Source organism: Manis pentadactyla, chromosome 10, assembly GCF_030020395.1.
Source record: "Manis pentadactyla isolate mManPen7 chromosome 10, mManPen7.hap1, whole genome shotgun sequence".
Lineage (NCBI taxonomy): Eukaryota > Metazoa > Chordata > Mammalia > Pholidota > Manidae > Manis > Manis pentadactyla.
The window spans coordinates 7,713,563-7,727,923 of record NC_080028.1 but is presented as its reverse complement, the minus strand read 5'-3'; the positions used below and the strand labels follow the sequence as shown (position 1 = coordinate 7,727,923).

The window sequence follows — 14,361 nt, the reverse complement described above, 5'->3', positions numbered from 1 at the left end:
TATAATGGGGTATGTGGCGCGGACCTCATAATGGAGGGAATCTAGTAACCAGAATGTTGCTAATGCAATTGTATATTAATGATATCAAAATTAAAAAATATATGTATCACAATACCTTTGGGTTGGCCACCATCCTCTCTAGGAAATTCTTTTAAAGGTAAATCACTCTAAGAATAAAGATAGCTTATAACTAACACCTTAGATGGAATCATTTATTAGAGACATTTTTTTTTTTATGACAGGGATACTAGATCGTTGATGAAGAACATCTAATAGGATGCTGAAAGGGGAAGCAAGTGTAAAGTCGGAAGTTAGTTGATCATTCTGGAAATGCAAAGGCTATTGTCAGAATACAGAGAGCAAAATCAAGCGGAATGAAGCCTCTAGAGTAGGCGGGAGGCAAGTAAAAAGCTTTTGCTAGCTAGCTATTATTAAGGACTATTTTAGTGACAAATTAGACAGACATACGAGAGGAAGAAGAGGAATTGCAAGGATGACTCCCAGGTTTCTACCTTAAAGAATCAAGCAGATGGTGTTGTCGTTAACTGAGATGGTAAACACTGCAGGAGGAGCAATTTGGGGGCAAGAGAGAGTGATTTTTGGCTTTGTATTAGCTGAATTTAAAGTGCCTTAAAGACTTCTACTTGAAGATGTCCAGTAGGTAGCCAGCAGATAGTTCAGGAGATTCTGGGATAGAAATGTAGATTTGGAAGTCATTAGAATATAGTATATTTCCTCACCTTTAAGACAATAATGATTATACTATGACTTTACAGATTTTTATTTGTTAGGGGTGGGTGGGATCATTATTTTTCCAACAATATGTGATTACATATTATTTTATTTTCATAATCTAATTTTCACTGTCAACAAATAATTTATACTGCAAACACACTACATGCCAGGATATTTTGTGTTTGTATTTTCTATTTCATTAATTTCTTCTCTACCTTTGTTACTTCCTTTTTCCTTTCTTTGGGTTCTTGAGACAGATGCTTAGCTCATTAATTTTAAGTCTTTCTTCTTTTCCAAACTTGATTTAAGGGTTATTCATTTCCCTCTAGGTATCCTAGCTGTATCTGACAAGTTTTCCTTTTCTTTATAACTCAGTGGTTTTTAATATGTTCACACAGTTGTGCCACGATTTCCAGTATCTAACTCAAGAACATTTTTATCAACCCAAAAAGAAACCCATGCCCATCAGCAGTCATTCCTCATTCTGTATTCCTCCCACATCCTGGTAACCACTAATTTATGTTCTGTCTTTCTTTTGTCTGTTCTAGATATTTCATATAAATGGAACTAAATAATACACAATCTTCATGACTGGTTTCTTACGTTGCAGAATCAGAAATTCATTTTGTGTTATGGTTGAAAAATATTCTATTGTATGGCTACAAACATGCTGTTTATCCTTTCATTAGTTTATGGACTTGAATTGCTTCCACTTTTTGGCTTTATGAACTATATGTTCATATGGTTCCACTATATGAAACATATATTCCACTATATGTTTATGCTATGAACATTACTGTACAAGTTTTTATGTGGATATATCTTTTCAATTCTCTGGGAGTGGAATTGCCAGGTGATATGGTAACTATGTTGAACATGTTGAGGCACTACCAGTTTTCCACATCAGCTGTACAATTTTATATTCCCATCAGCACATTATGAGGTTTCTAATTTCTCCATATCCTTGCAACACTTACTATCTGTCCTTTTGAGTACAGCCATCCTAGAGGGTATGAAGTGGTATCTCACTGTGGTTTTGATTTGCATGTCCCTGATAACTAATGCTGTCAAGCATCATTTCATCTATTTATTGGCCACTTGCGTTATCTTCATTGGAGAAATATCTATTCAAATCCTTTTGTTACTGGTGGAGATGTTACTATTCTTCCCAGGATAGTGTCCTGAGGGTGATGAAAAATGAAGCTGACGGACACCTGTACGGAGCTACCAGCAAAGGTTTTAATGAGGAATGAGAGAGTGAAAGGAAAAGGACTCCCGGTAATTGGGAGGGGCTTCAAGGGAAGATGCCGCTAGGGCAGCAGTGTTGAGGAACTTATAAACACAAAAAGGAGGAGGTTTACATAATTGGCTGGGGTTGTTTCTAGGGTGAAATGAGATCAGAAAACTCGTTTCTCAGGCTGGATTTTCCAGATGTGGCTTTTTGTTTATTGCAGAGCCTTGACCCTAGTTCCCTTATGACTGTACCTTACTGGGGCCTTGAACTCTATCTACCTATGTCTCACTAACACCTGCCTCACTTTGCCCATTTTTTAATTGGGTTACTTGCCTTCCTATTAATGAACTGTAAGCATTCTTTATTTATTCTGGATACTAGACCTTACCAGATACATGATACAGAAATATGTTCTCCCATTCCATTGTCTTCATTTTCCTGTTAGCATTTTTTGAAGCACAAAGACTTTTTAATTTGGATGAAGTCCAATTTCCTTATTTATTTTATTATGTGTGCTTTTTGGTGTCATGTTTACGAAACCACTGCCTAATCCAAGATAATGAAAATTTATGCCTATGCTTTCATCTATGAGTTTTGTAGTTTTAGCCCTTACAGTTAGATCTGTTAATTTTTGTCACATGGGGATTCAACTTCATTCTTTTGCATGTTGTCCCTGCATCACTTATTGAAGAGACTATTCTTTCCACATCAGTGTGTTGGCATCCTTGTCAGAAAATCAATTAACACAAATTTGAAGGTTTACTTTTGGACTCCCAGTTCTACCTGTCCTTACGCCATTACGACACACTCTTCATTGTTGCAGCTCTGAAAGTTTTGAAATTGGTAAGTATGAATCCTCTTTGTTGTTCTTTTTCAGGATTGTTTTGGCTATTCTGGATCCCTTGCATTTTTATATGAATTTTAGGATCAGCTTATCAATTTCTGCAAAAGAGCAAACTGGAATTTTGATAGGGATTGCACTGAATCTGTAGATCCTTTTAGGAAATACTGCCATCTTTACACTATCGTCTTCCAGCCATGAACATGGGATTTCTTTCTTAATGATTCAGGGTTTTTTTTCAATGATTATTTGTAGTTTTCATTGTAAAAAAGTTTTAATATGGACTATTTGCATTATATTTCAGTTCTAAATATTTTCTTCTATCCATTATGATTTCTTTTTTAATTCTTAGATTGTTCAGGACTGTGTTTAACTTGCAATATTTTAGCTTTTTGGGTTTCAAGTCACCTTTTTGTTGTTGGTTGCTAGCTTGATTTCACTGTGATTCAAAAATTCACTCTGTAAGATTTTAAAATGTCTTCAAAATTTAAGTTTTGTTTTACAGCCCTGTAAATGGTCTATTTTGATTAATTTTCCATGTTTGGCTTGAACGTATATGCTGCAGTTGTTGGGTACAATATTCTGTATCTATCAGGTCAAGTTTGTTAAATACATTATTTTATCTTTTATATTTTTGTTGCTTTTCCTGCACTGCTTATTCTATCAATTACTGAGGGATACATTAAAATCTATCACTTTGATGATGGATTAGTATATTTCTTCTTGAAATTTTGTTAATTTTTCCTTTAAACACTCTGAGATTGTGTTATTAGATGAACATAAACTTAAAATTGCTTTATTTTCCCGGTATAGTAAGCATTTTTTCTCTTCGATGCCACCCTCTTGATCTCTTGTAATTATATGACTGTAAAGTCTACTTGTCTGATGTTAACAGTTTTATCAGCTTTCATTCGGAGAAAATAAAGTCTTAAGAAGTCTTTTAAATGATAGGATACAGTGGATATTTGATATTTTTGGGCCACAGGGCATCAGTCTCTTGCCCTAAGGGCCCACTGATTTTCTTTACCTTTCTCCACTGTATACAATCTTAGTAGGATGGTAAATCCAGGTGCCTACCCTCCACTACAACAGCTGAAGAGCCCCTAAAGGTTCTTTTTGCCAGCTCTGCACCTGTTACAAAGGGTAGGCACATGGTCATGAGCATGGTTAACAGAGACTCTTAGGACCTTGACTTTTGTGGAGAACGTGTAGCAGAACAGAGTCCACTGACTTTAGAGGTGATGGCCAACAGACACTCTCCAGTGACTGCTTCAGAAACCTTTTTGGAGCCTGTTAGTTCTTTCCTATTCTAAGTCTTCAGCTTCCCCACTGATCTTACAAGCTCCCACAGGCTCCCACCATTACAGGGCCCGCTGTAAGCTTCCTTTTTGTTAAATCACCCAAAATCTGTTTCTCTGGCTTGCAACCAGAGAACCCTAATTGATACACATGATGAAACTCTTAAAAACAAACACACCAAAGAAACCCAGGATATGAAACTTTATAATAATGCTTATCTGCATAAAAACACAGAGAAAACAAACAATGAGAAAGATAAAACCACACTTTTGACACTGTCTCTGATGAACTTCAACTTAAACTTCTTTGCATAGTATGAGATTCTCCAACTTCATATCCTTCTACCTACCTTCCATCTTTAACACCAGTTATATCAAAATGAACTCGAAGTTCTCTGAATGTTGAGTTAGACATTAGGGCCTTTGAACATGCTTTCTGTTCTGTCTAAAAGTCTCCTATTGCCCTCTTATTTTATTTGGCAGGCAAATTCCTACTCTACCTATAAGACTGGGTCTAAATATGTCAAACGTGGGGGCTTCCTATCACCTTCACAGGTGCAGTCCACCATTTCTTCCTTGGTACCACCAGGGGCCTGTGCACACCTCAATTACACACTTAAGAATTGAGTTTCTTGAGGACAGCAACTCTTTCACTGACCATTATATTCAGAAGGCCTTGTATAAAGAATCAACAAGTCTCTCTACTTGGTTTCTATCTCTAAAAGGCAGAGACTGAGTTTATATGGTAAAAAAATCCAGTGTAATGTTAAGTGTGTGAGCTACAGAGTCAGGCAGTTGGGCCTAATTTTCTCCAGTGATACAACTGGAGAAAAGTGCTCCAAATAAGTCTTCTTATACAGTTCTATGGAGATGTATGCCTGGTCTCTGAGTCACAGGGCAATAGGTGGAGTGGGAGGGGAAAGGAAGACATATTTCTGTAGGATTTGGATGTTTTAATAATTAACATTTATTCAATGAAATTAATTATTTTAAAATAAAAATTATGTAGCTAAAAAGCAACAAATTAAAAAATAGACAATAGAGAAAAAAGTCCCCTGAAAATTACCAATTAGTTATTGGTAATACAATTCCAAAGTCTGTATTAGCGTCTAAACCCTCTAGGCATTTCCAAACAATCTCATTTTGCCAACTGTAGACTAGTAAAATCTCTCTTAATCACAAATGCACATTTCTACAAGTAAAATTTACCATTCAAAGCTAATAAAACTGAAAATATAAAATTGTAAATCTAATTACATTTGAAATTTTGAAAATTATTTACATGTGAGGCTATTTATTTGATCATATACTATTCATCAACTAGAGATAAAGCATCCTCCTGAAACAGCACAATTCTGGTTTTCAAATAATCTAGATTATCTGCAATTATCCCCAGGTGTGCCACAAAACACTAATTTATTTACTTTAATTTTTCAAATGTGTGTGTGTGGATAACACCACAGTTGTGAAAAGGTGTGGAACATGGAAGTGAATAAGCCAACATGAAACATGCCAACTCAAGAAGATTGTAAATCATCATCTTAAACAATGATCCAACGATCCTTTGGGGAGAAGCAAACTTGGAGTCTGTAACAAAGTCACACAGCTCTTAAGGGCCACAGCCAGGATTCTGACCCAGGATGCCTGCATTAAGTCAGGCCCTCAAGTGCTCATAAACAGTGCTAAGCCCATTCCCTTTGATCACCTCAAAGCTTTGACTGAATATCATGCTCAGGACATTTTATTAAACATGACTTATCACAATACTATACCATTAAAAGCAGTGCCATTTTTCTCATCAACTGTAGTGACATTTTTGTAGTGAATTTTGCTTTCCTTTAGTAGCAACCAGAAGAAAGTAGGGCCCATGTTGTGTAGTTTAGCCTTAATACAGACATTTGCAAAAAAAGTCTGAGAACCATTCTTCATCAAGACAGTTAAAAAAAATAACGAAACACAACGCAACTTCTCACCCAGATATGTGCTAGGAATGTTAACACCCTGATGTGAAGTAAGAGAAAAAAATTATTCTTATAAATATCTATTAGATAACCTAATATAGCTTATGGGAGAAGGAAAAACCATAGCAAATTCAGGGTGTGTAATTTCAAGCAGATCTTTTATTTATTTATTTATTTTTTTATTTTTTTTTGAGAGGGCATCTCTCATATTTATTGATCAAATGGTTGTTAACAACAATAAAATTCTGTATAGGGGACTCAATGCACAATCATTAATCCACTCCAAGCCTAATTCTCAACAGTCTCCAGTCTTCTGAAGCATAACGAACAAGTTCTTACATGGTGAACAAGGTCTTACATAGTGAATAAGTTCTTACATGGTGAACAGTTCAAGCAGATCTTTAACAAGAAAAAAAAAAGGCAACAAAAAGAGAAACACATGTTTTTGTAGGTGAACTAGAGATGTATCACCTCTGTCCCCAGTCACTCCGTGTAGCAGGGCTCAGAAAACTATGGCCCAAGGGCCAAATCCAATTCATTGCCTGGTTTTGTAAATACGATTTTACTGGAACTCAGCTCCAACCACTCATTTACTTATTATCAATGACAGATTTTCACACAATTATGGTGAGAGATCATACAAAAAAAGTCTAAAACATTTACCATCTGCCTTCCTACAGAAAAAGTTTGCCAAGCCTTATGTTTTTTTAGCACTTAAAGCTATCTAAAATTATTATATTGTTGTTTATTCAATTGTCTAACTCCCTCGTTAGAATGCCAACTTCATGAGGAAAAAACTTTGTTCTCCACTAAAGTTCTAGCACCTAGAACGATATATAGTACACAGAAAACACCCAATAAAGATGCTGAATGAACGGCATTTATTGAGAGAAAGAACAAACATTTCCCATCGTTCCATTCTCTCTTTGATGCACTCCAACTATTTACCCTACCATTCTATCAAAATGGGTCTTTTCAATTAATCATTGGCTTTATCACGCTAATAAACATGTTGGTAAATTCTCAGTCCTCACCTTATTTGCTCCATAAGCATCATCTGTCCCAGATGTTCTACACCCTCTTTCCCTAAGACGTTAAGAACACCACATTCTCTTCATTTACATCCTACTGTATGGGCCCTTCGTTAGTCTCCTCTGCTGGAGCTACTGCATTTCCCCAGCCTCTTAATGCTGGTGTGCTCCAAGGCTCAGGCTTTCACTTTTCTCTCAGTCCACACTCATTTCCTTGGTGAGCTCATCTAATCTCAAGACTACTGTTAGGCATTTCAAACTAACTCACTCACCTTTCCTTCCAAACCTGCTACATTACAGTCTTCACCATTTCAGTAAAAAGGAACATCATTCTTCCAGTTGCTCAACCCAAAAACTCTTGGTAGTTAATCAACCCTTATTCTGTTACACCCTATATCCAATCCACCATTAAACCCCAGTGGCTCTATCTTATAAATTTATTTCAAGATAATGAACACTTCTTACCCCTTCCACTGTACCATCCTGGTCCAAGCCATTATCTCTTGTTTGAGATGACATAATAGCCCTGTGACAGTTTCCCTGCTTCCACCTTTGATCCCTTACAGTCTACTCTAAACAGCAAAGCCAGGAAGATCATGTTTAAAAGGTCAATCAGCAAGTTGCCGCACGCTCAAAACCTCCCAATAGCTAGCTAGTTCTTCTCCACTTGAGCTAAAGTCCCACACAATTTGGTCTCATGAAACCTATTTGCCTTTTTGTTCCCTCTACTCCAGACACATAGGCCTCTAGGCCCATCCTAGAGCATGTCAAGCAAGCTTCCACCTCAGGGCCTTTATACTGCCTGAAAGGCTCTTCCAGTTTAATTGAATGAACTAAGACTCTTGAAGCAGGCACTTCCATGACTAGCATGTCACCAAATTTCTAAGAACAAGTCTGTAAGGCAGGTATCAATATCCCCACTTTACAGATTAGTAAAGTGAGGTTTACAGGCCACCTATCTAACAAATGATGGAGTTAGGGTTCAACCCCTATTAGTCTGCACAGAACATGAGCTCTCAGTGAAATTTTGGGGGGCTAAGAGAAGACTCGGTGAATTTCTGAGGTCACAGTGATTACTACTGAAGGTGAAGTATTGACAGCTATTGAAGGATATGAGAAAGCCCATTTGGAGAGATTAACAGGACAACTAGAAGAGGAAGTTGTCCAAGCAAAGAGTGGAAAGTTTCAAGGAAAAGGGAAGGGTGTAAAATGGAACTGAGACATCCAGAAGCACAAAAATCAAGCACATACCTCACAGTAAACCACACCTCCTGTGTGTTAGACAGCAACTCTGATTTTGATTTAAAAAGAAAGAGAAAAAAGAGTATCTTCCCCTGCCACTACTGACCATAGATACCTACTGCTGCTACCTGGCTGCGGGAGGTGGGTGAAAACAAGCTATATAGTTCAATATGTGCTGAAGCAACAGAGTTTCACACTTAACGTGTTCCTCCGGCCCAGGGAGTCAAAGTTTTTGTCGAAGGGAGTGAGGTAGGGGGATGACCGGCCTTCAAATTTCAGAAGGCAAAGAAAACAGCAATTTTTTCCCGACTCCCTGGGAGTATGTGGGATCCCCGCTGTCGACACCCCAGATATTCTCTAGACCAGAGAGCGGTAACCAGCGGCTGAGAGTCCCTCCAGCAACTTCTCGTCTATGCCCCATTCCTCTCTGTCCTACCCTCACGACAGGAGACCCCAACCCACACCATCTCCCTCTCATCCCCACCCCGAGCCCTATCTCGGGGCTGGCCCCAGAGAAGCCCCGCACCCCGCAGTGGCCCGAACGTGAAGACCCCGCCTCACCACGGCTCCGGCCACGGCGTGGACCAGGCTTTCGTAGGACTGCACGGAAGCCATTGGTGCGGTTCCCCGCATTCCCAGCCAGACTTTTCCACAGATGCCGCCGGCTACTGAGTGAGAAAAGAAGAGCCGGAGCTCCAGCCGTTAAGTGTTATAAGCTCCACCTTCTCAGGCCGGCCCTCTCCGGAACAAACACTTCCGGGTCGCAGGGCGCCTGCCTCCCGACCGAGTCCTGCATGACGGGAAGAGGGTAAGAGTGGCCTGAACGCCTCTTGGCAGTGATTGGCCCTCGGGGATCACACGGGGCAGTGCAGCGCGGCGCGAGCCCAACCACGCGGAGCGTCTGGCTGCCGGAAGCCAGTACCTGGCTGAGAAAGACGGAAGGTCCTTTGCGTTCCTGGGACCTGGGCCGTCGGGCTGTACACGTACTCCCCTGGCGCTGGGGACTTCAGAAAGCCCAATTGGGCCTCTTATTCTCCGTAAGACGAGGTGGTGAGAAACGAGATGGGGGTCTCAAAGCTCCCGGTTTCTCTGACTTAACTCCTATTTCCTCTCGCTTTTACTTTGAAAGTCACACTTTGGCCAAGAGGAAATAAATGTTGACTGGTCAATGTTCTTTCCTCTGAAACAACCTGGGGTGTGGTGGGAATAGAACGTGAACTTCAGATTAGAATGATCAGTTTCAGGTAGGTAACATACTGGTCGGCAAACGGGAAATCATTTAACCCCTTTTGGTTTCCTCCTTTGTGGAACTTACCAAAATTGGTCCTTGTCACTGAAGTCAAATCACAAAGCATACAGGGTTTTGAAGAAAGGAATAGTTTATTTGCCAGCAAATGAGGGACAGGCAGGCTCATGCCTTAAGAAGCCCCTGTCCTGAGGCATAAGCAGTTAAGGCTTTTACAGAAATCATGGGAGAGAGGGTGTGATGTTGGTGACCAGACACACAAAGTAGCAACTTGGAAGGATTGAAGCAGATATTCTTGCACCCATTCAATTGCTTTTTGTTTTTCTCATATAGGTTCCTCCAGCACCCTGGAACCGAATGTCTTGGTTCTGCAAAATCAGCTTTCTGCTTTATCTCTGACCCTAAGACTCAGAATATAGGAAGAACAAAAAGAAACTGCCACCTTTAAATAGTTACAAGGCTTTGGGGACTACTTTAGTTCAAGTTAATGTTAAATTTTAAACCCAGGGATTTAATTCAGTTTTCCTGTTACAAAGAGTGTTAATACTAACAATCCCACTTGTAAGGATTACTGAAAGCAAATTTATGTAGACATACTTTCCAAAATACTAAAAAAATGTTTTACTATGTTGTGAAGAACCACAGAACTAAACAAGTCAATCTAGATCACACTCTCAATTAGGTCATCATGAGACACGTTTCAGGATTTCCAGCTTCACTTTACAAGGGCACTGTTACCACATATCTCTGCCAGTTTAAATACCAAGTTTACTTTTATAACACTAGTGAAAAATGTGTGCTTACTGCACATCACGGTCAGTGCTTTATGCCCATCGTCACATTTACTCCCCAAGAGAGGGCCTTAACAATGTCTACCTGGTCATACTTCCACAAAATTTGCAGAAAATATCTAAATTGCCATTGGTTAAGTTGTGTTTAAACTCTCCATTCAGGATGGTGCTCCAGTGACCACACACTAGGTGAAAGGTGAGTTGTGGACACAGCTGGATTATGATATCTATCTATGTGTATGGTTAGGTTACTGCTGGATTCTTGTTGCAGAAGTGGCTCCCAGGAATACTCCCGCCACTCCCTAGGGTCGTGACATGAAGGCCCAGGTCCAAGAGTCAAACGAAGATAGGATTCTGGCACTGGAACACTGGAGACAGCAGCTGGTCTGCTGTGCGGAGGACTCGGTTCTTAACTGATTTCTAATCAAATGGAAGCTCTCTGCTGTCAAGAATAGATTGGTTTATGTAGCACAGACTTATATAAACATTTTATGAATATTTTCTTTATGATTGTGAACACAATGGAATTGATCAGAATTCCTACTTGTAGAGCACAAGCCCAGGGCAGATGCTGTGAATTCTTTTGCATCCCAGCTATCAAAATATATTTAGATCAAGATGGATTTTCTATTCTGCTGAAAACTACAAAATCAATGTCATAGAGCAGCATGTGAAAAATTAACAGTAACAGGCATACTTAATAAATGGAACTACTTAGATGTGATGTTTGAGATTTCCTATTTTTAAAAATCATAATTCTTGTTCCATTCACTTTAGCATCTAATTTAGTTTTCATGATTACCTATTTTTCTTAGATGGCTCCTTGAGTTATATAAGCAACAAGCCCCACACTATATACACATAAATGATTACATGTCATTCTGTTTCCAACCACGCCATCAGTACAAAAAGGAACCTTGCCAGAACTGACCGTGTCAAGTGCGTTGCTGCAACGCTGGCTTATTTGTGGCCAGGTTACACACACTGCAGCCTGGGAGTGTCCTGTGGCCTGCGTGAGTGAACCATTATATACCAGACACCTGGATTTTCAGAGCACCAAATACTTGCTCATTCTAGTTCTACTTGCCTCGCTATATTGGTTCCATCTAGTACTTAGAATCCTTATTTTTAAGTTAGAATTACACCTAAAAAGTCAGTTTTTAAGTTTGTTGGACTTTATACAATCATGAATTTATACTCCCACCAGCACTACACAAAAGGTCTTGTGGAATAGATGCCAAAGTATTTAAAACTTAGCCAACCTGACATACTATACTCTTAAATTTGTCCTTATAAGTGCTTAACAGCAGCTATTCTTAATTATGTTTGTTACCTACTTTAGGGTATCATCTTCAAATACTCTTACAGGTATGCTGTATTAGTTGCAAATATTGGGACCTACTTTTAAAAATTACTGTACCATAATTTTTTAAATTAGTTTTTTGTTCATTTATTAGGCCTGTAACAAGTGAACTAAGTACAATTATGCTATACCCATTAGAAGAAACTCCTGTAGGAGGGTGTGCATATCAGCATACCCCATGTTTTATATTCCTTATTCAATGGATCCCCTTCAAATGTACACTTTAGTTTTCAATTTCCTTAAGTAATGAACAATTTTGCAAGCAACCCTGCACACAAGGGGGGCAGCAGAGCACCAAATTTAGGAAAACCTTCAAAGCCAGAAGCCTGGAGAGAATCCTAGCTCCTTAAGTAATCAGGAGTATTTATCCTGGGCAATTAAGTGCCTCAAGTTTCCCCATCTATATAAAATGAAGGAGAGTTCTTACCATTGCAGTCATTATCAGAATTGAGTTAATCCTTGCAAACTGACTACAAAGTGCTTACACAGAGTTAAGTACTACTTATCTGATATGTGCACCTAATTGGGTTATTTCAGGTATTAGCATATCTCTGTAATGTAATTTGTGTTTCTCTTATCCCACTAAGCCAGTATTTCCTATCTGGACAGAACGCTAGTTGTTACCCCAGGCTTTTTTTCCATGTCTTCTGTAGTAATTTTTCTGTTGGGCACATGACTGCACAAGCAACGACTATTATTTTCTAGCTTTCTTTGAAGCTAAATATAGTCTCAAGACAAAAAAAAAGCTGACCAGTAGGATACAAGCGGAAATAAAAAGTTAATTCCATGTATTAACCCCAGTATATGCTTCCTTGCTGCCATCTCCTGTTTCCTCATGCTACATAAACATGAGAGCCAACTATCTTTGGACTCAGGTTAGCTACCTTCTCAGTATGGTATGGCAGAATGGCTTACCTCTAGACTGCTACCTGAAGAAAAAGTTTTGTTTTACTTAGGTTAATGTATTTTTAGGGATCCTTGTTAACAGCTTTTTAAAATCTGGAGCCTACTATGTTCAGTAAAAGTGAGCACTAGAGACAAAATAGAACATGTGCTTTAAAAAAAGGTGGGGGGATCAATATTCAGCTTGAAACCATACTTTATTTTTAATATAGCTAGGAACTGAATTAACTATATTTTTAAGCAGAAAACAAAATCCTTTGCTTTTCCTTCTGAGAGCATTACTAGCACAACAACAGACATCTCTGGTTTAGAAATGACATCGAGTTTCTATGGAAATGAAGTTTGTGAAACTTAAAAGTCTAAAAGCACAGGACACATTTTCAGACCTATTTTACTTTTTCCCATTTATGGTAATATTTGCAATGTTAGAATGTACTTAGGTAATGTATAGTTAAGTAAATCAAATAAGAAATCCAGAAGCAACTGGTCTCCAGTCATTCACAGCACACACTGGAAATTCTGAGAAGGAATACACAGTAACAAAAAGAACACCAACAAGCTCAAATGCAAGTTTATATATGCTGAGTATTTTTAAAAGGGCTTCAAAAGCATGCTCAATTAGCATACATCATCTTCTCACTTATGTAACAGATGCATTTCTTATCTGCTGTGTATAGCAAAGGGTTAGAACCTTAATCAACTTCTGACTTCAGAAATGTGCTATTTCAGAAATGTTTTCTGTAGAATTTACTTCACTGTTCCTACCACTGATTCTTCAAATAAGCAAAGTACAGAGGGTTTTAATCCCTTGAAACTGCCTTTAAACAATAGTTAATTTAAATTGGAAGATAGGTAGAAACCTAGCAATTCCTGGTACAGTGCCTGGTTAGTCTTACTTTATAGAAGAACTGAACGTACAACAGAAAATCTATTTTTTATCCTTGGAGGAGAGGGAAGGAGACAAAGGAGAGATGGGGATATGGCTGCAGTATTTAAGAGCTGAATGGAAGAATATTATCAACCTTTCATAATGCTGACAATCCCATAATGAAGAACCATACATGTCTTCAATTTTGTAATTCATGCTGGATCAAGTAGGTAGTTTCCCCTCTATGTGTATCAATGAATTCAAACCTCATACTCTCTGAAATACAAAGATGAACTCTTAGCTGCAATAGGTATTTCTTAAGCAAAAGACCAGGCACCAAAGGGAAACAAAACCCTCTTTCTGACATCTTTTGATATGGTAAGATTTCACTGAAGTGGTAATTTAACAAATATGAAACCTCTTGGCCAAGTAACTAGAGCTGTTATCGGTATTACCCTACACAGTCACTGTATGTTATTACATATTAAATTAAATAAACCCAGCATTAAATATCCTTGCACAATGAGGCTGTGAATGGTAGCAGTGATGATGCTAGTGAAAATGTACTATTTTTAGTACAGTGAGAGTAAGGGGAAAAAAAATACGAAAACAAGTAGGAAGCAGACAAAGAACTGGGCATTTTCTGACCAGGAAAGTTAATTTTAAACACAGAATACAAAAAAAAAAAGTAACGTATTCTATTATTTCCTGTATGTGGAAATAACGTGAAACATTTATGTATCAGACAAGAACAGAGCTAGGTAATCCAACTCTACTGCAGCATTATAAAAATCATCCCTTCCTCACAAGGTGAGATTTAACTGCATCGGCACAAGGGTATGTGTTAT

General features: G+C 38.4%; 1 protein-coding gene and 1 long non-coding RNA gene across 2 annotated transcripts in view; one reads left to right on the top strand and one right to left on the bottom strand.

Annotated features, from left to right (window-relative positions):
• SLC25A17 (solute carrier family 25 member 17) overlaps nt 1–9,095 on the bottom strand; it is a 35,628-nt gene extending 26,533 nt beyond the window's left edge. Inside the window, exon 1 of the mRNA XM_036931374.2 lies at nt 8,904–9,095. Coding sequence (XP_036787269.1) covers nt 8,904–8,975 — 72 coding nt within the window. The 5' untranslated portion in view covers nt 8,976–9,095. The remainder of the gene's footprint in view (nt 1–8,903) is intronic.
• Nucleotides 9,096–9,175: 80 nt separating this feature from the next.
• LOC130678927 (uncharacterized) lies at nt 9,176–12,491 on the top strand. Its single transcript, XR_008991883.1, has 3 exons — nt 9,176–9,586; nt 9,922–10,522; nt 12,188–12,491. It is a non-coding gene; the product is annotated as an uncharacterized LOC130678927 (long non-coding RNA).
• Nucleotides 12,492–14,361: the final 1,870 nt, after the last annotated feature.